This window comes from Galeopterus variegatus, unplaced genomic scaffold, assembly GCF_000696425.1.
Source record: "Galeopterus variegatus unplaced genomic scaffold, G_variegatus-3.0.2 Scaffold5724, whole genome shotgun sequence".
Classification (NCBI taxonomy): domain Eukaryota; kingdom Metazoa; phylum Chordata; class Mammalia; order Dermoptera; family Cynocephalidae; genus Galeopterus; species Galeopterus variegatus.
The window spans coordinates 88,683-114,826 of record NW_007731835.1 but is presented as its reverse complement, the minus strand read 5'-3'; the positions used below and the strand labels follow the sequence as shown (position 1 = coordinate 114,826).

General features: G+C 36.0%; 1 protein-coding gene across 1 annotated transcript in view; it reads left to right on the top strand.

The window, feature by feature from the left end:
• OPA1 (optic atrophy 1 (autosomal dominant)) overlaps positions 1-26,144 on the top strand; it is a gene marked incomplete at its 5' end in the record, with an annotated part of 96,090 nt that overhangs the window by 27,659 nt on the left and 42,287 nt on the right. The window contains 14 exons of the mRNA XM_008589883.1: positions 2,907-2,987; positions 3,120-3,194; positions 3,502-3,573; positions 3,662-3,761; positions 4,200-4,330; positions 11,209-11,281; positions 11,383-11,455; positions 12,355-12,470; positions 13,324-13,388; positions 14,596-14,672; positions 19,513-19,678; positions 21,765-21,917; positions 24,775-24,883; positions 25,377-25,456. Of these exons, the coding sequence (XP_008588105.1) occupies positions 2,907-2,987; positions 3,120-3,194; positions 3,502-3,573; positions 3,662-3,761; positions 4,200-4,330; positions 11,209-11,281; positions 11,383-11,455; positions 12,355-12,470; positions 13,324-13,388; positions 14,596-14,672; positions 19,513-19,678; positions 21,765-21,917; positions 24,775-24,883; positions 25,377-25,456 (1,371 nt within the window). The remainder of the gene's footprint in view (positions 1-2,906; positions 2,988-3,119; positions 3,195-3,501; positions 3,574-3,661; positions 3,762-4,199; positions 4,331-11,208; positions 11,282-11,382; positions 11,456-12,354; positions 12,471-13,323; positions 13,389-14,595; positions 14,673-19,512; positions 19,679-21,764; positions 21,918-24,774; positions 24,884-25,376; positions 25,457-26,144) is intronic.

The window sequence follows — 26,144 nt, the reverse complement described above, 5'->3', positions numbered from 1 at the left end:
CAGACTTTGTTTTGAGTAAAATGGGGAGCCAATGCAGAACTTTGAGCAGAGTAACAACATTGCCTCTTAAAAGACTCTGGCTGCTGTGCTGAAAACAGATACAAGGGTACTTCAAAAGGTTCATGGAAAGATTTGCATTATCTTTTAATTCTATTTTTCCACAAACTTTTTGAGATATTTTCTTATAGGCAAGATAGAGCCAGGGAGACCAGGTGGGAGGTAATTGGAGTATCCAAGGAATACCTGGACCAGGGAAGTAGCAGTGATAGTGATAAGAAATGATTGGGTTATGAATCTATTTCAAAAGTAGAATCAATAGGATTTCTTAACAGATCTGATAGGGAGGAGAGAGTGTCATGTGTCAGTCATCAAGGATGACTTTGAGGTTTTTGACCTGAACAAATTAAAGGATATAGTTTGCATAGGGAAGTCTATGAATAGATCATGTTTGGGGAAGATCAGGAGTTCAGTTTTGGACTTGCTGTGGGGTGATAACAAATAAGGAGTTAGATATACAAGTTCAGAGAGAGGTCTGGGCTAGAGACATAAATTTAAGAGTCATAATCACATATTTGAAGATAGTATTTAAAGCTATGATCTTTCCTGATTAGCTCTCTAAGGGAGTGAGTAGTTTGACAGAGAAGACTTAGGACCAAGGATTGCATCCTGGTGACTCCCAACATGAAGAGGTTGAGGGAAGAGGAAACAACAAAAGGGTATATGAAGGTGCAGCCAGTGCAACAGGAGGGCAACTAGAACAGCAGTGTGCTAGAAGTCAGATAAAGTAACTATCGAGGAGGAGGAAGTGATCAATGAGGTCAAATGCTGTTCGTAGATCAAGGAAGGTGAAGACTGAGAATCAATCATTGACTTTAGCAGTGGAGGCAAGTAAGTGGAATGTGTGGAATTTTCCTTCTGGTTGCTTGTACTTCCTCAATGAAATAAGAAGCCAAATTACCAGCTGTTAGGAGAGAGAAGGGATTGAGGCAAGAGAAGAAAGTGAAGTCTTTCCTAAGAGATTGGGGTGAATCCAGGAGTGAATTGATAAAGGAAGTTGAGTCATACTAGGATTGCTGAATTAGGTGTGTGGACATAAATTTAAAGTAAATCTGTATGGTTATGTTATTTTTTTTTCTTTCATGTTCAACTGGTGGGGTAGGTATAGAGTAAATGGAGCATTGGAAAATTGAAATCACCAAGAATTATGGCATGAATAGTGGTAGAAAATGAAATAATGAGGCTGCTGCTAAAATCTTTAAGAAATGACGTCTGCTTATAACTGCAACAAAGAGGAGTATTGGGCAGTCTATTGTGATTCATACCGAGTACACTTTTTTGGGTCTGGCTATGACTTGAACCATGTTGTGTGATACTAGTTCCTTTTTTCATTGTTCTCGGTTGGCATTGTGTGAATGTACCACACATATATCTGTTTTACTGTTGATGGGAATTTGGGATACTTCTAATCTAGGAAAAAAATAAATGAATTTCAGACTACACCTCATATCATCCTCAATAATCATTGTAAAAACATTGGAAACCTACATTTTCCATTGTTACTAGCACCCTAATTGTAGCTGTGGATGATATTAAAGGAAGGAATTAATTTGTTCTGGCAGGCAGATAAAGTATGAGCAAGTTTCCTTGAAATGGATAAGTTTCTTTCCAGTTTACCATTAGTCCTCTAGTATTAACCAGGGCTTCTTCTTGGTGGATTCTGGGACCTCCAGGTATTTGTCTCCCCAGAACAGTGAAATTGCCAAAATCTTGACTTAGCATTTTAACCTGTCTAGCATCTTTTTTCTGTTTGGTTTCTTAATATTTAAATGTCTTGAAGGGAAATTGTACACACAATCAATGTAGGGCTTAGTTTTTGGAGACATTTTTACAGACATTTCTCTCTAAGATCTTGGCACCTTAAGTTGTGGCTGTTGGATAACCCTGAATTTTGATTTTTGTCTGCTCAACCCAATAACTGCTACATGTTTTGAGCTTCTTTCTTGGGCCTCTGCCCTGTGGCACAAATAAGCAAGTGCTCAGATGGAAAATAACTACAGAAAAATCCCCCCAAAATTCTTCGGGATCCTGGACTCTTAGTCAAGGCTACCGTGGTTGCTTTCAAACAGCCATTTTTTGTTTTTGCTTGTTCAGCTAATCTCAGTGGAAGGAAATGTATCTTAAAAATAAAATAGTATAAATATAGAGAAGCTTAAAAAGTTGCAGTTGAAAAGTTAAGAAATGTGAAGTTTAGAAGTTTTCATGAAACCACTGACTGTTAATATGAGGGTACTTCAAAAAGTTTGTGGAAAAATAGAATTAAAAAAAAATACAAATCTCTCCAAAAACTTTTTGAAGTACTCTCATGTATGTTGTTATCAAATTTCTTTCCCAAATGTCATTGCTTGGGTGAAGCCTGACTTAGCTACCTTCTAAGCAGTGCGATTCTCTTCTGTGGCACCCTCGGTTTTGCCACACTGCTCTAGTAAGTCTGTGTATATTTCCTCTAGTATGTAAGGCCTAAAACAGGGACAGTCAACTCTGTTTCCCCGCCTACAACACCTCATGCATAGTTCATTCTCAATAAATAGATGTTGAATAGATGAATTTTCCTTTACCTAAATTCATCTTTCAAGTTAAGTACAAGATTTTCTTTTTTAGTTTTTCAAGTTTTAGAGTGATGATCTTGTACTTAGTACTCTGTATAACACTGGGGAAAGAAAAAGGCAGTAACATTGTAGGTCATAGAAGATAAAAAGTAAAGAGCTATCTTGTTGGGAAATTACAACACATGTGACATACATATGAACAACACGTACACAGAATTATTGTTGTCTCAGAACTGCCATGTTGACAGCTCCAGGGAATGCTCCTGAAGTGTATCATTACATCTCACTTTTCTATTTCAGGTGACTTTGAGTGAAGGTCCTCACCATGTGGCTTTGTTTAAAGATAGTTCTCGGGAGTTTGATCTTACCAAAGAGGAAGATGTAAGTAGAATTCATCTAAGGTTCATAGGTGTAACTTCATAATCCATACAAGTTTGTAAAAGACAATTAAATGGGATATTTGTGAACTAAGATTATTTTAGGGTTTTTGTTGTTGTTGTTTTCCATTAATAGCTTGCAGCATTAAGACATGAAATAGAACTCCGAATGAGGAAAAGTGTAAAAGAAGGCTGTACTGTTAGCCCTGAGGTAAGGGGTTGCAATTCATTTTAACAATGTTATATAGAAATCCAATGTTTATGATTTCAAATAAACAGTGATGTTGATATTGATGTTTATGTTGCTGTTCCAAAGTACATAGATTTTTTAAAAAATTTTCCACATAACATATCATTTTATGAGTAATTTTCTAGAATAATTACTTTTTGGATCAAACCAAGAACAACTTTTTTCTGAGTATCAGATCTGAATGAATGGAATAGAGAATTTTCAGAGTATGTATCACCAAAAAAATTCTTAACAAACTCCCCCCAAATATTTTTTTCTTCCTGAGTAGACTATATCCTTAAATGTAAAAGGCCCTGGACTACAGAGGATGGTGCTCGTTGACTTACCAGGGGTGATTAATGTAAGTGTATACAAACAAAACATGTATTTTTTTTATTACTATTGTGGTAAACATTTATAATGACATTTAAAATCTTTTTTTTTTAAAGACTGTGACATCAGGCATGGCTCCTGACACAAAAGAGACTATATTCAGTATCAGCAAAGCTTATATGCAGAATCCTAATGCTATCATACTATGTATTCAAGGTAAATCATATCAAAAGATTTTAATTATATTGATATGCTTCCTTCTTTAGCAGTCCAAAGTTTGCCCTAAATAATGCATGTTATACGAGAGTACTGCAAAAAGTTCATGGAAAGATTTGTGTTATCTTTTAATTCTATTTTCCATACACATTTTAAAGTATCCTCATATAAACATACATGGGTAAGATAAATGGGTTTTTGCCCTTTCTTCTTACTTGTTCATTTTATTATTAAATTGAATTGAAGTTGGGAATATTTTGATAAATTTCACTATAGACATCATGTAAATTTTTATTGGCTAATATTTGTTTTCATAAATAAGATAAATGTATTAGGAAAATCTTTCTTGCTATAATGTAGAAATAAGAGGGTAGCTTGTGCTGAGTTTCTAAAATCCACTCTGCAATTACTACAGTGTCATTTTAAAATTTTTTTCAGATGGATCTGTGGATGCTGAACGCAGTATTGTTACAGACTTGGTCAGTCAAATGGATCCTCATGGAAGAAGGACTATATTTGTTTTGACCAAAGTAGACCTGGCAGAGAAAAATGTAGCTAGTCCAAGCAGGGTGAGGGCAAGTTCTTTATTGTAAGAACAGATTTTTTTGTACAAGCTCCACCTGTGATAGATTGGTTATTAAAAAAAAAAAAAATTATGGAATACTTTACCAGAGAGTAGTAGTAGGAATTTTTTTTTTTTATTTGTTATGAATATTCATGAGATACAAAGCTGATCGTCACCCCTCGGGCCCATGATGTGAAGGCCAGATTCATGCTGGTAGCATACCCATTACCTCCAATAGCATTTGTACCCTGTGTCCCCCACCCAGTTAGCGCCAACCTCCCTCCCCCTCCCCCTTTCACACCCACTCCACTTTGTAACCCAAAGAATGTTCTCTCCCTCTGCAAGTCCAACACACCCACTGTGGTCTTTCTTTCCTTCCTTCTTTCTCTCTTAGCTCCCACATATGAGTGAGTATATGTGGTATTTATCCCTCTGTGCTTTGCTTATTTCATACAACATAATTTTCTTCAGGCTCATCCATGTTGTTGCAAATGGGAAAACTTCATTCTTTTTTATGGCAGAGTAGTATTCTATGGTGTATATATACCACATTTTCCTTATCCAGTCATCCATTGATGGACATTTAGGTTGGTGTCTTGGCTATTGTCTTGGCTATTGTAAACAGAACTGCAATGAACATGGGAGTGCACGTATCCCTTCGACATGATTTCTATTCTTCTGGGTATATACCCAGAAGTGGAATTGCTGGATCATATGGAAGATCTATCTGTAGTTGTTTGAGAGACCTCCATACCGTTTTCCATAGTGGTTGTACTAATTTACAGTCCCACCAACAATGTAGGAGCGTTCCCTTTTTTCCACACCCTCACCAGCATTTGTTATGCGCCATCTTTTTTATTATAGCCAGTCTAACTGGAGTGAGGTATCTAAGTGTAGTTTTAATTTGCATTTCCTTGATGACTAGTGATGTTGAGCATTTTTTCATGTATCTGTTGGCCATTTGTATATCTTCCTTTGAAAAATATTTATTCAGCTCCTTTGCCCATTTTTTAATTGGGTTATTTATTTTTTTACTGTATAATTGCTTGAGTTCCTTGTATATTATGGATATTAATCTCTTGTCAGTTGCATAGTTAGCAAAAATTTTCTCCCACTCTAGGTTGTTGTTTCACTCTCTTGATCGTTTCCTTTGCTGTGCAGAAACTTTTTAGTTTGATATAGTCCCATTTGTTTATTTTTTCTTTTGTTGCTTGTGCTTTTGGGCTCATGTACATAAAGTCTGTGCCCAGACCTAGTTGCTGAAGTATTTCACCTATATTTTCCCTTAGTAATTTTACAGTTTCAGGCCTTATACTTAAGTCTTTAGTCCATTTTGAGTTGATTTTAGTGTACAGTGAGAGGTGCATACCTAGTTTCATCCTTCCTCATATGAATAACCAGTTTTCCCAGCACCACTTGTTGAAGAGGCAGTCTTTTCCCCAATGTAGAGTGTTGTTGCCTTTGTCCAGTATCAGATGCCTGAGGGGTGATTTCTGGGTTCTCAATTCTGCTCCACTGGTCTGAATGTCTATTTTTATACCAGTACCATGCTGTTTTGGTTACAATAGCCTTTTTTTTTTTTTTTTACCAGTAAGGGGATCGTAACCCTTGGCTTGGTGTTGTCTGCACCACGCTCAGCCAGTGAGCGCACCGGCCACCCCCATATAGGATCCGAACCCATGGCACTCTCCTGAGTGAGCCATGCGGCCGGCCTCCAGGGCTGGCCCTGGTTACAATAGCTTTGTAGTATAATTTGAAATCAGGTAGTGTTATGCCTCCGGCTTTATTTTTTTTGTTCAGGATTGCTTTGACTATTCAGGGTCTTTTGTTGTTCCATGTGAAAGGTAAGATTGTTTTTTCCATTTTTGTGAAAAATGTCATTGGTATTTTGATGGGGATTGCATTGAATCTCAAAATTGCATTAGGTAGTATAGACATTTTCACAATGTTAAGTATCCCAATCCAAGTGCATGGAATATCTTTCCATCCTTTTGTGTCTTCTGTAATTTCTTTCAGAAGTGGTTTTTAGTTCTCATTGTAGAGATCTTTCACATCCTTGGTTAAATTGATCCTCAGGTATTTTATTTTTTTGTGTGAGAATTGTGAATGGGCTTTCTCTGTTTCTCTTTCTGTTAGCTCATTATTTGAGTATATAAATACAGCTGATTTGGGGGCATTTATTTTGTATCCTGCAACATTACTGAAGTTATTAACCAGCTCTAGGAGTTTTCTGATAGAGTCTTTAGGTTTTCCTATATATAGTATCATGTCATCTGCAAATAGAGAAAGTTTGACTTCATCTTTTCCAATCTGGATTCTCTTCATTTCATTCTCTTGCCTGATTGCTAATAGTACCTCCAGTACTGTGTTAAATAGAAGTGGTGAGAGTTGGCATCCTTGTGTTGCTCCTGTTCTTAAGGGAAAGGCCTTTAGTTTTTTCCCATTCAGAATGATACTGGTGGTGGGCTTGTCATAAATGGCTTTTATTGTGCTGAGATACTTTCCTTCTGTACCTAATTTGTTGAGCATCTTTATCATGAAGGGATGTTGAATTTTGTCAAATGCTTTTCAGCATCTATTGAGATAATCATACGGTCTTTGTCCTTGAGTTTGTTGATGTGATGTATCACATTTATTGACTTTCATATGTTGAACCATCTTTGCTTTCGTGGTATGAATCCCACTTGATCATGGTGTATGATTTTTTTAATGTGTTGCTGTATTCTGACTGCTAATATTTTGTTGAAGATTTTTGTATCTAAGTTCATCAAGGAAATTGGCCTGTACTTTTCTTTTTTTGTTGTGTCTTTATCTGGTTTTGGTATTAGACTTATGTTGGCCTCATAGAATGAGTTTGTGAGAGTAGCTTCTGTTTCAGTTTTCTGGAATAGTTTGAGGAGAATTGTTATTAACTCCTCTTTAAAAGTTTTATAGAATTCAGCCATAAAGCCATCCAGACCTGGACTTTTCTTTGTTAAAAGATTTCTGATTACCACTTTAATATTGTTGAAGGTTATTGTCCTGTTCAGGTTTTCTATCTCTTCTTNTTCTGTTTCAGTTTTCTGGAATAGTTTGAGGAGAATTGTTATTAACTCCTCTTTAAAAGTTTGATAGAATTCAGCCATAAAGCCATCCAGACCTGGACTTTTCTTTGTTAAAAGATTGCTGATTACCACTTTAATATTGTTGAAGGTTATTGTCCTGTTCAGGTTTTCTATCTCTTCTTGGTTCAGTCTTGGTAGTTTATACGTGTCTAGAAACTTATCCATATCTTCCAGATTTCCATATTTGTTGTCATACAGTTGTTTATAGTAGTCTCTAATGATTCTTCATATTTCTGTGGTATCAGTTGTAATGTCTCTCTTTTCATTTCTGATTTTTGTTATTTGGGTCTTCTCCCTTCTTTTTTTTGTTAACCTAGCTAATGGTTTGTCCATTTTATTTTTCTTTTTGAAAAACCAACTTTTTTTTGGTTCCCATTTTAAAAAAGTATTAGGAAGTTATAGTAAATTACTTAAGTACAGTTTTGGGATATGAATAAAATTCTATAATTATAATTAATTTGCTTTAGAAATACAGAAACTGCTAATGCTGCTCACCCCAATTTAATTTAAATAATGTGTGTTGACATGTAGTCATTAACTTTATTTGTTGTTTTTCTTTTCTTTAATTTTCTTTTTCTTTCCTTTCCTCCCATCCCCTCCCTTCCTTTCCCTTCCCTCCCTACTTCTCCCTTGCCTTCCCTCTTCTCCCATCCCTTCTTGATGATGTCCATAAATTAGTGATAGTATGAATTCCTTGAAGATCTTATATGCCATTTTATTGTAGATAAACATTACTTTCCCTAACTCATCAAAGCCTATATAGCAGATTTTTATAGTAGAAAGGCATTGGATTGGGAGTAAGGCCACAGCATACTTTTCCATGTTTCATCACCAACTGGCTCTATGTCCTTCTGCAAACCTTGTTACTTTTCTAAATCCAATCAATGAAGAATCCAACCCACTAGTTGACTAGACTAGAGCTAAGGTCATTTTCATTTCTGAAATTCTGTGAATTCTATACATAATGTTCAGTTGTCTCTTATCTTAGGGAAATGTATTTTTAGAATTATTTTACTGAAGTCTGTAACACCTTTCCTCTTCTCCCTTAACAAGGAAAGAGTTTTATTTCAAGATAATATTGCATGTAAGTCATATTGGGTTGTAAGTCTTGACTTTAGGCATGCTGTCTACTTAATTTTAAAGGTATAAGGTGGTGGCTAAGAGTACAAGATCTGTAGTCAGATTGCTTAATTTCAAATCGTGGCTCTACCATTTGCTAGCTGTGTAACCTTGGGTAAATTGTTTAACTTGTCAGTGCTTTAGGCTTCCTCATCTGGTAGAAATGTAGCTATTAATGGTTCTATCTTATAGGCTGTGAAGATTTAATGAGTTAAATATAAGTTGTAATGTGGATGGAATATTGCTTGGCACAAAAGTGTTATATACATGGTGGCTGTCATCTATTATTATATTATTATTCCCCATAAAACAGCAACTTTACTACTTTAAGTACCTATCCTAAGTGCTACTGCTTAGAATTCGTCTCCTTCCCATCTTAAACTTTCTGGTACTATGCCTCTCTGTGTCAGGTGTCCCTACAACAGACCAGCTCTAGGTTTAGTGATTCTCTAGAAGGACTTACAGGACTCAGCACATAGTCATACTTATACTTAACTTCTTACGATGAAAGAATAAAAAAAATTGCAAAGGGAAAAGGCACATGGGTTGAAGTCTGGAGGAAATCAGGCTCAAATTTCCAAGAGTCCTGTCCCAGTAACATCACACAGGGCACACGTAATCCCTCCAAGCAGTAAGTTGCTCATTAGAGACTCAGTACCTGAGGTCTTAATTGGAGGTGGTCATGTAGGCACCCTCATATACCAAAATTCCAGACTCTAGAAAGGAAAGCGTATGTTTAGCATAAAACACATTACATGCACAATGAGCCACTGTTATTTAGGGAAAGTTTTGTATCAGTATAGAGAATTGTTTACCAGTTAAGTCTTCAGATGCCAGCCAAAGACAAGCAGTCCTTTTTAAGGATAGCAGTCTCAGGCCTGCTGTGTTAACTCTTCTCCACAGCCTTCATGACCTCTGCTTTGCCTTACTTTTAAGGGTAAGGACTGCCATGGCAGTAATGGTCCTGATATGGAAAAGAGGATAAGTGAGGTAGAAACAAATTTCTGTGGCCTCCTTCCCATCTCTCTTATTTCTTTTATTTCTTTATATGCTTCTCTAGAGAGTGAGTTTGTATTTCTTTTGCAATGCAGTTGAAGCATATTTTAGTCCTTTTTATATCAATGATTCAGTATTAACTTAGGTTGTAACTTGTCTTAGAGGAAGGATTCTTACCCCAATGTTAACCTGAATTAGCTTCAAGGGATAGAAACTCTTTTACATTGTGTATGAATGGTAGATCTCTGTGCAAATATGCATTCTTCTGGGTACATAGTCTGTAGTTTTTATCACATTTAAAAAGGTTTTTTAGGGCCGGCCCGGTGGCGCACTGCTACAGTGCGCCGCTTGGGAGCGCAGCGACGCTCCCTTAAACCTAGAAGAACTGAAAGCCCCCCCACCCCTGGGCTCCCAAGCCAGGGGGTCAGGGGTCAGGGGTCAAGGGCCTCAGCCACATACCCCTGACATCCACATCCAGCCCAGTGATGACCACCAAGCTGCTGCTAGAAGCTCCCCAGGCTCCTGAGCTGGGGCAGTGGAGGACCTCAGTCATGCTCTGTCTGATGTCTGCATCTGGCCCAGCCATGACCAAGCTGCTGCCGGAAACTCCCTGGGTTCCCTTGCCAGAATGAGGGGGGTACCATGGGCCTTGACCATGCCCCCACTCTCTTTGCTCCTCCTCCCACCCTATACCATCCCCTTTCCCCCTCCCCCTCCCCCAACTGCTCCACAACAACATCTTAGAGTATAAAAAAATAAAAAAGGTTTTTTAGGGCCGGCCTGGTGGCGCACTCGGTAGAGTGCGGCGCTTGGGAGCGCGGCGGCGCTCCCACGGAGGGTTTGGATCCCATATAGAGACCGGTCCGCTCACTGGTTGAGCGCGGTGCGGGCGCGACACCGAGTGTTGCGATCCCGTTGCCAGTCGCGGTACGGGCACGACACTGAGGGTTGCGATCCCATTACCGGTCACGAAAAAAGACAAAAAGGAAAATAATAAATAAAATAAAAAATAAAAAGGTTTTTTGACCCTAAAAGAGTTGAGAATCAATGGACCTAGATATTTAAAAAGGAGGAGGAGGGGGAGGAGGAAGGAAGAAATGAAAGACAATCCAATTTGATTAGAATTTACATATTTGAAGAGTATATGGGGAAATAAGAATAATAGCTGCCATTTATTGAGTGCTTCTACATGCCTAGCACTGTGCTAGCTATCATATTCTCTCATAATCTTCTCAACTACCTTTTTGAAAAGTTAAGACACTTAAGACCACATAGATTATAAGTGGCAGAGTTGGCATTCAAACTAAGGTATTTCTGACTCCAAAGAAGTACACATCATTCCAAGTTTTGATTTGGGTACAGATGTTTTAATAATACATTTTCAAAAAATTAAAACTTTTTTTTCTCAAATAGCAATTGAAATACATTTTTAAAATATTTATCAATATACAATGTAGTTGATTTTTGTGTTCCTTTACCAATTCCTCGTCTTCCTCCCTCTGAAATACATTTTAAATGTTTTTGTATGGATTTATATATTTAACTAATAAACATGTACATGTACAACATCATTAAATTATTTTTTCTTTCTAAATTGTATATAATGCTTTTAAAAATTACATAAGCCTACATCTCACATTTATTTTTCCCACTTTTAAAATAGATTCAGCAAATAATTGAAGGAAAGCTCTTCCCAATGAAAGCTCTTGGTTATTTTGCTGTCGTAACGGGAAAAGGTATGCAAGATGGATTATTATAATTTATTTTTAGTTTTTGTTGTTTTCAAATAATAAAGATTAATTTACTTGGTGAAAATTTGGTTGCCATTTCTCCCTAGGAAACAGCTCTGAAAATATTGAAGCTATAAGAGAATATGAAGAGGAATTTTTTCAGAATTCAAAGCTCCTAAAGTAAGTGTCTTGTTAAAATATTTAAAGATTTGACAGTGAGAGAGTAGCTTAAATCGAACTGTTTTCACTTAAAAGTTTGTTTTTTTAGCTGTTCATTAAACAATGAATATCTAGAATCTTCCCTAAATAGTGATCTGTAAATAATAAGCAAGTTCTTAAGCTACTCTTTGATAGAATTAGAACAGTTTATCACATTGTACAATATATGCTGGCATAATAAACTGCCCCTTGGGATGTGGGCAGTGAAAGACAACACAGACACCTCTTATGTCGTTTTACTTATAAAGTGATTTTTAAAAAATCAACACTTTCGTTTTTAATTATGTGTACAACAGTATCAGGGAAAGTTGGAGTGGGGGTGTCAAAGGGATATCCCTAAATAAATATTGACAGAAGTTGCCAGAAAATAAGATATTGACCAAAAAGCAAGAGCTAAAGAGCAATTGAATTATACTAAAACTTATATGTAGAGAATTTCTGGAAATAGAAAATTATGTTTTCATCTAGATTAGTATAGTAAATCAAGATAATTCTTTCAAACACAGCATATAGAACCGTGCTATTCAATATGATAGCCAACTAGTCCTGTGCAGTTATTAATGTTTAAATTAGTTAACATTTAATAAAATTAAATATTTATTTCTTCAGTCAAACTAATTACACATTTCAAGGGCTCAATAACCCTATGTGGCTAATAGCTACTGTATTGGACAGCTCATACATAGAACATTTTCTACATCATAGGAAGTTTTATTGGCTAGCTGTGGGATAAAAAGGAATAAGTGGCTATTTTCATTATATTATAACAAGTGCGTTCTCAAACTTGGTGATGGTGTTATTGTCTTTTTTGCCATTTTAATATATGTTAGCTCTTTTTTCTTTTTTCTTTTTTTTGGTAGGACAAGCATGCTAAAGGCACACCAAGTGACTACAAGAAATTTAAGCCTTGCTGTATCAGACTGCTTTTGGAAAATGGTACGAGAATCAGTTGAACAACAGGCTGATAGTTTCAAAGGTAAATGGATTTTTAAAATAAGCAAACAAATTTAGACATTTTATTAGCTGTCAGTCTTTAGCATCCATGTGACTCTGTACTCCCTTTCTTTCACAGTTACTTAATAGTTCATTTACTATTAGACAATGTGTGGAAAATGGAAAAATGCAAATCTTTGGTTGTTGGATAAGAATATGGTTTTCCTTTCAGAGGAAACATTGCTAGGAGCACATTTGCAGAGTTTAAGCAGATTAGAAAATTTGCAGTTGTGCTTGGGAGAAAACTTAGTAAACTATAGAGAATGCAGATTCCTCCTTTTTAGGGAGGAAAGAGAAAATGTTGGGAAGCAGAGCACTCTGTGCTTCATTTACATTGTACTATTTCCCAAATCCCACATTTTGCTGCTCCATGTCTTCCATAGTTTTATCTGAAGAATATATTCTCCTTTCCTTTTTCCCTCATGGAGATCCTACATATTTATCCCACTTAGTTCCTCAGCAATTTTGTGAGTATTATTTTTATTCCTATCTTACAGAAGAGAAAACAAAGGCACAGAGTAACTTACCTAGTGTCATACAGCAATATTTAATAGATTCAGTATTTGAATCTTGGTGGTACTACTCCAGAGTCCATTCTTGTTCTAAACTGCTTCAGCTGTGTGTTTGTGGACTGAAAACAGAAACTATAAACAGAATAGTTTAGAAAGCTATTGCAATAATGAAATTCTGAGATTTTTGAGAGCCCAGAGTACTAAGGAGCCATAGGTGCACCCTCAGAAATTCAGTTAATACAGATGATGTGCAGGATAGCCTTTAACCACTACATCTGGAAAAAAAGAGAATCATCAAATTTAAACATTTCCCTTCTTCCTCAGCAACACGTTTTAACCTTGAAACTGAGTGGAAGAATAACTATCCTCGCCTGCGAGAACTTGACCGGGTAATATTTGGGTACCTCGTGTATTTTTTTATATGTCTTAACTTAATTTTGTGTTCTAACAAAATTTATGTTTATAAGAGAAATCTGATAAGCTAAATTGCTTTGGTTTTGACCATAACTACTAATTTAGAGCTGAAAGAATATATTTTTAGGAGCAGCTATCTCTTCTTTTTTTTTTCCTTTTTGTCTTTTTTTCGTGTCTGGCAACGGATCGCAACCCTCAGTGTCGCGCCCGTACCGGACCAGGACCAGCAATGGGATCTCAACCCTCGGTGTTGCTCCCACACCTTGCTCAGCCAGTGAGCGGGAACCGGTCTGCACGTGGGATCCGAACCCTCGGCGGGAGCGCCACCGCGCTCCCAAGCGGCGCACTGTAGCAGTGCGCCACCGGGCCGGCCCAGCAGCTATCTCTTCTATGATAATTGAAATTATTTTTTATATTTAACATTAAAAAATGGTTAGGAATTGTGAGATGTTAAAACAAGTGTTTAAAATCTTTTCTGAGAAGGTGAAGAATATTCTTTAAATATCTTATAGAATTAGGCCAGCCCGTGGCTCACTCGGGAGAGTGCGGTGCTGATAACACCAAGGCCACGGGTTCGGATCCTATATAGGGATGGCTGGTTTGCTCACTGGCTGAGTGTGGTGCTGACAACACCAAGCCAAGGGTTGAGATCCCCTTACCGGTCATCTTTAAAAAAAAAAAAAAAATCTTATAGAATTAATGTATTTATGTAACCTAAAATTTTTTAAATTGTACATCAACTTTTTACCTTTTCAGCATTTACCTTGGAGAAGTATACTCTAATTTAGTGGAGCTAAATATTGTTTTTTCTTGATTTTAACATGCCATTACTTGTCAAACAGCATGAATTTACATTTAAATTATTACACTAAATATGTATTGATGCTTTCACATAACATTTATGTGAAAATCTTGTATGACCAAATGTTATGTGAAAAACTGCATTCAGATTTGAGTAAATAAGATACATATTTATGTCAGTTTGTCCTTATCTGGATAATGGCATTCCTAAAAAAGAGACTAGAATAAAAGAGCATTTTTGCTAGTCATACATATTCAAAACTAAATTCAATCTGCTATCCTGTCAAAGGCCGACCTCCTTTTGGTTATCTCTGAAAATAATGACAAGGACAAATTTACTATCTTATGAAAATCTTAATTACTTGTTTCTATATTGCCTAGAATGAACTATTTGAAAAAGCTAAAAATGAAATCCTCGATGAAGTTATCAGTCTGAGCCAGGTTACACCAAAACATTGGTGAGTATTTGACTTTGACATTAATCCCTTTTCGCAAAGACTAATGAAATGTTGAAACTTAGATTGATGACGTGATGATTTATTGTTGGCTAAGCTCTTCCCTCAAAACATTTAGTTAAGTAGGCAAATACATAAAAGTATGTTTTTTTGCTAAATCTAACCACTGTCATAGTCTAACCAATTGAATTTCTGGATGATTGCTTTCTCCCTATTCTTTTTAAATCTTGATTCTTCTTTGGCTTTTCTTTATCTTACATTTAATGAATACATAATCGTGATTTCTATACAATCATTTAGACAAAAGTTTCATTAAATTGTGCTTTAGATAAATGTCAAACAATCTATTGGGACTAGTTTCTCTTGTTGGATTAATCATAGAGAACAAAACTACAGAGAAAATTGGTTTGAAAAGGGAGAATAGCGTATATTTTCTAGTTTTCACTTCTGAGTAAGAACAGTTTTTGCTTTCTGTAACATGTGCCTAATATGTTGTGTGCAGATCACATTTTGAATTGAATCCCATTTGAGATTTTTTTTAAAATAGCAAGTAAATGCATCATTTTTAAAAATTCTCATGCAAATCTCTTTTAAGGCAAACTGTCACCTTTAATTTATATTTTTTGTAAATTTAGGCATTCTTAAATTTGTTGGAATGGGACACTGTAACCAAATAGATTCTGTACCTCAAGCAAGCTATGTATAAAGAACCTTGAGATTTTGCATTCATATTTTAATTAACAAGTTCTTTGCATATAAATTATCTTTGTAATGAAGTTTTGGTATTTTTAAGAGTTTTTCATTCTTGGAGCCGAACTATCTTTACTGTGATTCATAATAAATATTTTCTGTACCTCTTCTATTTGCTTAGTGGAAGGCTATCAAAATTGAGCCTAGACAGTAGTGTCTAGTCCTTAAGTTTGAATTGTTATCACGAGTTTCCCCATCTCAGTGCCCTTTCTTCCTCAGTGGTGAACCCTCTTCTGTCTTCAAGTAGTCAAAATTTGCCTATTTTTAATCTTCTTTCCTTGTGCAAAAAACAAGATCTGATCTTATCTATATGTGTTGATTGATTAATCAAACATATATATGACAATATATAACACAACTTGCTATGTTGGTTATTTATATATTAAGCCAGTTCTATGGTTTTGTTTAAGTCAGTTACCTTTTGAAGTTGCAAGAAATATAAAGATGTATAGATATGTGTGTTTGTATATGTGTGTGTGTGTGTGTCCAGAATGAATATAACATTAATTGCCTTAATAGGTTATATGAGTAATATATATATAAAAAGTGATTTGTAAACTATAGCAACTAATAATGCTATTTATGGGAGGAAAATGTGATCCCTCTGAAAATTAATTTTGGCATCCTCAAGTGGAAAAGTTAGTTTTGTTTGGACAGAGCAACCCTACACTAGTATTCCTACACTAAAGCAAGCCTTGAAGATAAATCTAATTTATTTAATACACAAGTGGCTGAAGGGAATTGTGAAGGGACAGGTACTGTCTGATTGCCTGTTGAAAAGGCAAGGACGAAAACTAGGACATCTGGATGCTAGAGGTTTATTTCTATGAGCTGCCAGATCAGATGATTCTCTGTCATCTTTTCATTAACTTTTTTTCCCGGACTCTAGAACTTAACAAACATAAATCAGAATAGCACATTCTAACCTCAACTATTCATGCCACTTTGAATACAACTGCATTGGTCCCAAAACATTATTTTTGTAATGTAGTTGATGTTGTTTTAGGAGTTTTTATTGGTGTCTTTTTGCTGCATAATGCCTTCAGGACACATGCCTAAAATGTTTATAATTATTTAAGTCACATTATTTTTGTAATGTAGTTGATGTTGTTTTAGGAGTTTTTATTGGTATCTTTTTGCTGCATAATGCCTTCAGGACACATGCCTAAAATGTTTATAATTATTTAAGTCACAGGACTGTTTTATCTGTATTTGGTGATCTGGAAGCAGTATTACAAGCATTGTATGTCTTGACATGATAGCTTTCTATTAATTCTAGTTATGTTTTAAGAAAGTTTTTACGGGGTTAGATTTGATTTATAATATGTTATAGTGGAAAACAGGTTCTCAGCATTTTTATGCAATAAACCTAATTTTCATGAATCAATTACTGACATTAAGCACGAGATATCGGTATATCATTAACATTATGTGGCCATCAACATAGAAATATCTTTTCTAGGGTAGCTGGCTGGCTTCATAGAAATACACATTAAAAAAAATGGTACATAGTATACATGCAATTTTGAGTGAAAAGTATTAAGTTTATTTTGATTTAGCTTAAAAGAATGAAAGGAAAGTGGGAAAGCACAGTTGAATCCCCTAACTCAGATCTGAGGAATCAAAGAAGATTTGCAATATCATAATCTCAGATTTAAAGGGTTAATAAGTGTTAGGTAAAGGCAAGGGAAGGATGTTAGCTGTATTTTGTATTTTTGTGGAAATTATCCCTGGATGATGACAAAACTTAGGATATAGATGAGGTTTATGATTGTATAGAACAATGCTAGGGAAATTGGTAGATAACAGCAACAAGTAAGGGTAGCAGATGGTTTAACCAGATGGGGTAGCCTCGTAGTACAGGGGTTTCTACATGCAAGTTGAGGACCGATGGTCCAAAAAAGAGATTGTGGGGCAAGGAGGACATAGCTTCCACTTTCTAACTCTGGAGCCCATTCAACTACTGAACAGCTTCCACTCAGCAGAATTTAAGGGCAATCACTGTCTTTAAGGGAAAGCCAGGAAAGGTTTAGAGATACAGGAATAGGGAAGGAGAGTGAGAATATAAAATGGTTTGTTTGTCATGGATCAGGGTATTGGGGGCTCAATAAAAATTGTGATGGAGGAGAGCAGTGGGAGTCTGGGACAGAGGACAGCGGCTTGGTGATGAAGGGGCAGGAAGGGCTGGGCAAGGATAGGTGACAGCAGCCACCTATGGGCGATTGGAAAGCAGCAGCCTCCTTTGAGAAAGTTACCTTAGGCTTGTCAGGATTTGGTAGTCTGGATTCTTGTTATGGTTTCCTTGAACAGGTGTCTGGGATATACATTCCTGGCCCTCAGACTCCTAGGAAGAAATAACAGACCGTGTTTGTTCTGAGGCAAGAGCAGAAAAAAGCCCTGGTGGTCAGAGGCTGGATCTGGGTCATCTACTCAGCTTTCAGAAATCTTCTTGAGTTTGGTTTTTAAATGGTATCTGAATAGGAGGCCCTGACAAGCTTCTTTTCTTCCATCTGCTCAAATCCTCTTACTCTGTCATAAACTCACTGACTAAATTGTCTTTGTTCTTCTGGACCTCAATGGTGAGTCATCTCCTCATACTCTTTATTTGTTTCTGATTTTAACTGAAGAAAAGACCTGAAAATTAGCAAGGGGAAGCCAGAAGCTCACTGATTCAGTAGACTTAATTTTATACAAAATGTTTAGTAAGTAGTCTTGGAGGGGAGGGTGTTAACTATCCTTATCCAAGTTGATGCAACTTGGCTTTTGGATAGCAGGGATGTTTTTGCTGAGATTTGTAGCTGCATCCTAGAGGGTTGACCAAATGATAAGAAAAGTGTTTGGATTTTTTTTTTTATGTTGTAGTATTACACTGCAGTAGAAATTAGTTTGAGGGAAGCCAAATAAATATTTTCCTGAGATTTCAACTTTTTTTCTTAATTGAAATAGTTGTGGGCTGGCTGGTTAGCTCCATTGATTAGAGCATGGTGTTATAACACCAAGGCCAAGGGTTCAGATCCCTGTACTGTCCAGCCACTGAAAAAAAAAGAAAGAAAAGAAAAAAATAGTTGTCTTTTATTTAGAGATCTGTGTTTTTGTAAGATGTCTTTTAAGGCAGAATTTTCAGCCTGATGATGCATCTTTTATATTGTTACGTTATTCATAAAGTGTGTAAAATTTGTCTAGTAGTTTCCCATAACATCTTTGTGCTTTGTGCTATGGTCTAATAAATCGTGAAAATTTTTCCAAGAAATATTCAGTCTTGGACTCCACAGTAAACACATATGAAATATGTGTTAATACTCAGCAAGTAAGCACATGAAAAAATTCTGAGAATTAGTAGTCATTAGAGAAATGCAAACTAAAGCCACAATGAGATACTACTATATAGCTACTAGAACAGGGGAAATTAAAATAACTGACCATACCAGGTGTTGGCAAGGATGTAGAACTCTCATTCTCCGCTAGTGGGAATGTAAAATGGTGCATCCATTTTGAAAAACAGTTGAAAATACAATTAAAAAGTTAAAAATACAATTACCATATGATGCAGCCATTCCACTCTTAGATATTTACCCAAGAGGAACGAAAGCATATGTTCACACAAACACTTTTGTACATGAATGCACTTCATGTACAGCTTTATTTGTAGTAGCCAACAACTGAAAGCAGCCCAAATGTGCATTAGCAGGTTAATGGATGAACAAAGTCATGCAATGGAATGCTGCTCAACAATAAAAAGAAGTGAGATATTAACACTCATAGCAACATGATGAATCTCAATTATGCTGACTGAAAGAAGATAGACAAAGAATACATGCTGTATAATTACATTTGTGTAAAATTCTAGAAAATACAAACTAATCATAGTGAAAGAAAGCAGATCCAATGGCTACAACTTTTGGGGATGATAGATATGTTTGTTACCTTGATTTTTGTGATTCACAGATTTATACACATGTCAGAACTTACCAAAACATTAAATATGTGTAGTTTATTATAAGTTAATGATACTTTAATCAAGCTTTTAAAAAACTTAATATTATATTTAGATTTGGTGTTCTTGAACTTTTTTTTTTTTTTTTTTTAATTTCAGGGAGGAAATCCTTCAGCAATCTTTGTGGGAAAGAGTGTCAACTCATGTGATTGAAAATATCTATCTTCCAGCTGCACAGACCATGAATTCAGGAACTTTTAATACTACAGTGGATATCAAGCTTAAACAGTGGACTGATAAACAGCTTCCTAATAAAGCAGTAGAGGTTAGGATATAATTTAATTAAAGGGGTAAGAAGCATTATCTGAAGAGAGCAAGGGCTGTGAATATTAGGTTTTATTCCCGTCACAGCTGCTATTTTTCTTTTTGGTCCTTATACTCTACTTATTCTTTGTTGCTCATCTCTGTGTTGGGACTAACCTGAATGTTGCTACCAGTTACTACTGTTATAAAAATTTACTAATTGGTATGGTGTTGGCCTGGGGGTATTGGTTTTTCTTCTGAAGATAACATTTAACGAAACTAGGAAAACTTGCTTAAATGTGAAATATTTTGAACTTTTTTGTGGATAGAGATTCTATAAGGAAAATATTTAATAGATGAAACATTTCATTTATTCATCTTCAGCAGGACTCAATTATACTTAAAAAATCATTTCCTTAGTTAGTATCCTGCCAGAAGGTTAGACTTGGAATCATTAAAAAAGGACCTTAAAAAATCCAATCCTGTTACCCGTGTATCGTGGCTCTACCACTTAGTAGGTGTGTGACTTGGGCTAGTTGCTTAACCTTTCTCATCTTTGGGATGATAATGTTGCTTACCTCGTGGGGTTATCAAAAGGATTATATGAGTTAATATATGTACAATACTCAGGCAATATCTGGCCTATCCTAACTGCTCAAGAAATGCAGCTGCTATTATTACGATGATCATCATCATCTGAGTTGATGTCATAAACGTTACTCTATGAAGAGTGATCTAGCTAAGAGTCAGTGTGTCCTGTGCTTTTGTGTGAGGTTGCTTACAAAACTGGAGTCAATGTTAAAAGTAATTTTGTTTTTCATACCTACCTTGAAAACAAAGTGTCAGTTTCTCATTATTCAGATGTAATTTCACTCCTTTCCTATCCTGCTCCAGTCCCAGCTTCTTCAACTCTGTTCTCAGTTTCCTCAGGACTCTCTTTCTAGGAACACTTGCAGCCTCTCTGCTCAAGTTGCATGTTGCTGAACCCTGGTCAGTCATCAACACATTTACCCCTAAAGTCATTAGAGAGCTGCTGCCCTCCTTCAGTAGCCCTCCTCACTACTGGCCTAACATTTTCGGGGCCCTGTCCTATATTTTCATAGCCTAATGTTCAGGCAGTGGAAGTGGTCATAAAAATGGCTATGATTCTGTCTTCTGCTGTGTTCTGCCCTTTAGATATGGTGGAAAGGGCATGCACCTGGTGAGAGTTGGGAAACATGGATTTTCATACTCAACTGCCACTCCCTGTGTATTCTTGGACAATCAGCTTCCATGCCATAATTTTTTTGTTTAAAGTGAGAGAGAGCTAAAATGTAACATTAAAAAGCCTACTTAAGTAAATTTAGTTCTTAATTACTTTTGAAACTATGCTGCTCTTTTCACTGTTTTGATAATTAGGAATTTTTTGTTTAAAGTGAGAGAGAGCTAAAATGTAACATTAAAAAGCCTACTTAAGTAGATTTAGTTCTTAATTACTTTTGAAACTATGCTGCTCTTTTCACTGTTTTGATAATTAGGAATTAGCTAAAATACAAAGCTGAATAATACTCAGCTATGTTTGAAAGTACCTGATGCATTGCTTTATATCTTTGCTTATAGGCAAATATGTGAAGGCAACTAAATCATTAACTAAGAAATTTTAAACTTTCCAGTGTGGAAGAAGCAGGCAAAGTCATGTGTCTTACAGGTTGAAATACATAAGTGAAATAAGTCTGGTGGCAGACCTAGAATGCTTACCTTATCTCAATGAGGCAGCCCCTGTTCAGCTCCACCAGGTGATGTCATGTGAGAATATGGGTACACCATTCCCAGATGGTTCAAGCTAAGCTCGAGATGCAGATTTGTATATGAAGTCTCTCGATTTTTAAATGTTGGCAACAAATGTTTTAAAATTTACAATACTGTGGACGTCAAGCAAAACATGTTAGGAAGCCAGCTACCAGTGTGAGACCTTTAGACCGTAGTTTATATTTGCTCTCTTTTTGTTAACATAGTTTTCATATGTTTATCACATCTATTTAGCTTGAATTCATGTGTTATTTTTCATATAATCTGTTAAATAAAAACATGTGGTATAAATACAGCTTTTTTCTTTTAAATAATTAAAGGTTGCTTGGGAGACCCTACAAGAAGAATTTTCCCGTTTTATGACAGAACCCAAAGGAAAAGAGCATGATGACATATTTGATAAACTTAAAGAGGCTGTTAAAGAAGAAAGTATTAAACGTCACAAGTGGAATGACTTTGCAGAGGACAGCTTGGTACGTCATTTGTATATTAGGGTATCAGCCTCATATTTTTATGTAATTTCTCAAACTGATACTCTTTCATAGGAGAGTATTTTTATATGATTATTTAAATTACACTATGAATTTAAAATAATGAAGGAAGGAAATAGATTTATGATCTGTAGTCTGCCCTTTAACAATTCTGTGCCTTTTTAAAATCACCTTCTGCTATTTCTTTCTTGGCTATCATCTCAGAAAAAAGTCAAACTTTGCAATAAATAGGATCTCATATCTTTTTATTTTTTTGACCGGTAAGGGGATCACAACCCTCGGCACAGTGTGGTCTGCACCACGCTCAACCAGCGAGCGCACCAGCCATCCCTATATAGGATCTGAACCCGTGGCCTTGGCGCTACCAGCGCTGCATTCTCCCGAGTGAGCCATGGGGCTGGCCCATAAATAGGATCTCATAAACTGTCACAAATCATCCTCCATTAGCAATTGCGTGGACCTGTCTATAGACAGCTGCTTCTGATTTTATGCTCCGTGGTAATGAAAAGAACTAGATGTGTTGGTTTTCAGTAGATTTGAATCATAAAATGTTACACTTCTAAAATTATAACACTAACATGTAAAATAGTCCCCCCTTACCCACAGTTTCAGTTACCCATAGTCAACTGTGGTCCAAAAAAATTAAATAGAAAATTCCAGAAATAAACAATTCATGAGTTTTAAATTGCATGCAGTCCTGAGTAGCACAATGAAACTTTGCTTCTTCCCACCCAGGAAGGTAATCATCCCTTTGCCCAGCATATCCACACTGGATACACTGTCCACCTGCTAGTTACTTAGTAGCCATCTCGGTTGTCAGATTGACCGTCGCTGTATTACAGTGTTTGCGTACAAGTAACCATTATTTTACTTAATAATGGCCCCAAGTCACAAGAGTAGTGATACTGGCAATTCGGACGTGCCAAAGTGCTTCCTTTAAACAGTGTTTGCGTACAAGTAACCATTATTTTACTTAATATTGGCCCCAAGTCACAAGAGTAGTGATACTGGCAATTCGGACGTGCCAAAGTGCTTCCTTTAAGTGAAAAAGTGAAGCAACTTAATAAAAAGAAAAAAAAAATCATGTGTTGAGGTTGCTAAGATCTATAAGAAGAATGAGTCTTCTATCCATGAAATTGTGAAGGAGGAGAAGGAAATTTGTGCTACTTTTGCTGTCACACCTCAAACTGCGAAGGTTACAAACTACAAAACTTACGACCACGGTGTGTGATAAGTGCTTAGTGAGTAGAAGACATGAACAGAAAGTGTGCTCCTGTGAATGGCATGTTGTGCCAGAAAGCATTGAGCATATATGAAGACTTCAACAAATAAAGGATGATTACACAGATTGTACTGAAAAATATAAAAAATACTGAAGAGGCTGCATCTGCTGATGAAGCAGCTGCTGCTACATTTCCAACAGAATTAGAGAATTCGATTAAGAAGAAAAAATACCATCCAAGTCTTCAATTGCAATGAAATTGGGCTGTTTTGGAAGCGGATGCCCAATAGAACCTACATTTATAAAAGTAAGAGGGAGACACCAGAGCATAAAACATGGGAGAAAAAATACCATCCAAGTCTTCAATTGCAATGAAATTGGGCTGTTTTGGAAGAGGATGCCCAATAGAACCTACATTTATAAAAGTAAGAGGGAGACACCAGAGCATAAAACATGGAAGTACAAGGGTACTTCAGGAAGTTCATGGAAAAATGGAATGAAGAGATAATACAAATCTTCTCATGAACTTTTTGAAGACCCCTCATATAGATTAACTCTGTTACTGTGTGGCAGCACATACGTAGGGTTTCGTACTATCCACAGATTCAGGCATCCTCTGGGGATCTTGGAACATATCACCCACAGATAAGGGGGGACTACTGTATTGAATGCTTACTATGTGCCAGGAACTCTGCTAAGTATTTTTCAAGCATTATTTGATTTAATTCTTAAGCAGTTCTATTATTGTCATTGGCAGAGCTGGGATTCAAGCCCTGCTCTAACTACAGAGCCTGGCTTCTGACCTCTACCACCTGATAAATCTTTTGTTGTATAAAATGTTCCAACCACCATAATCAAATCTTTATGTTCCTTCTCTGCTCAGAGAGTTATGAGAGGCACTGTTAAATGACATTTTCTAGGAAAATGCATATCCTATTGTGGGCTGGTTGTAATTATAATTTTGTTTTTGAAAATGTTTGCCTTAAAAAATAAATAAGTAAAATTTAAAAGAAGTGTTTGCCTTCATGTTTGAAAACTACACTTATTCTTGTTAAATGCCTTCATTCAGTGGCTTTCTGAGAGTATGGTACTATTTTCATCCATTCACTCAAAAATTATAAAATTTGGAAACCAATTTTCAATTGCAATAAATAGCATTATTATCTAGACTTTTTAAGTATCTACCCTATTCCTGTTAACAGTGAAATAATGGTTATTAATTTTTTTCTCTTCTTTAAAAATGCGAATGCATAGGTCAAAAAGGAGAGGTGGAGATGACCTGAATTATTAACCCCTGAATATTAGGATTCTGGGCATTGCATTTCATGCAGTTAATTGTGTAATATACATAACCCTTTCTCTCTCCCTTCTCTTTTTTAGAGATGGTTAGCTTGTTTAGTTTGAGCCAGGAGAGTATCTCCACTGTTTATATTTTAGAGAGAAAGCTGACAAATGAGCAGGCAAGTAAAAGGAGCTCCTGCATTTTTATGGAAGGGACATTCTTTTATGCTGTTATAGATATATGTGTTATTTTGGGTACTTACTAAGCTGTCGATTTGTATAAGATTACAAAAATGATGAGACATAAATCAAATTACTGTTTTCTTTCCTTTTCAGAGAGTTATTCAACACAATGCTTTAGAAGACCGGTCCATATCTGATAAACAACAGTGGGATGCAGCTATTTATTTTATGGAAGAAGCTCTTCAGGCTCGTCTCAAGGATAGTAAGTAGGGACACAGGTTATTGAGTTCTGAGTTTTCAGAGTGGTGAAGAAGTCATCCATCTTCAGTGAACGTTTGTAAAAATATAATTAACATTTTAAGTCTTTGTCATTAATACCATAATTGAATATTTGTGGGGTTTTTCGGTCAACTGCCTTTGTAACTACCAAAAAGAATAAATAAATTGGATACATGATGCTTATATGTACTCATATTTTAAAAAGCTATAATTCAGAATATTTTAGTGTGTTTGCTGCTGTACTTACAGGCATTTTATACACAATTATACTTTCCATAGATTCTAAACATATATATATAATTAGTTCTATGTATGTGCCATATCAATCATATAATTTACTTTCTTTATTTCAACTGACTTTATATTGATATAGCACTTTGAAGTAGTTAAGAAAGCAAGACTGTTATTAGTTATATATTATGTATTTGGTAAGTGATAAAATTCTTGAAGAATTAATGTTTTAAAAATTCTTCTAGCCGAAAATGCTATTGAAAACATGGTAGGTCCAGACTGGAAAAAGAGGTGGTTATACTGGAAGAATCGGACCCAAGAACAGGTAAAAACAAACAAATTTCTGGTCCCATGCTGATATAATTTTGTTCATTTTAATTCAAGCATTAAAATATAACCTTTGCATGGCTCTAGACCAATCTTAAGAATTTTAAATGTTTTGTGTAAGCCTTTCTGAAGTATAATGAATATTTAGAATAAACTACATAAGAAAGCTTTTTGAAGAAGTGAAGTATTTGTTTCATTAAAAGAAAGGGGAGATAAAACATGCCCTTTTTGTGGTTGAGTACTTTATTTCAATTCCCTATTTTTTTTTTTTCCTTTTTGTCTTTTTTCGTGTCTGGCAACGGATCGCAACCCTCAGTGTCGCGCCCGTACCGGACCGGGACCGGCAACGGGATCGCAACCCTTGGTGTCGCACCCGCACCTCACTCAGCCAGTGAGCGGGAACCGGTCTGTATGTGGGATCCGAACCCTCGGCGGGAGCGCTGCCGCACTCCCAAGCGGTGCACTGTAGCAGTGTGCCACCAGGCCAGCCCTCAATTCCCTATTTGAAGTAAAAAAAAAAAAAAAAAAGAGGTTAAAGTTATGAACGGAAAAAAAAAATGGGAAGGATTTCAGAGGAATGAATCAATGAAACAATGAATTTGTTTAGGGGGAAAATTACTAAATTATTAAAATTATTTTATTCTTCTGAATTTTTTGTTCCCATGTTCACAAAATAAGTATAAAAA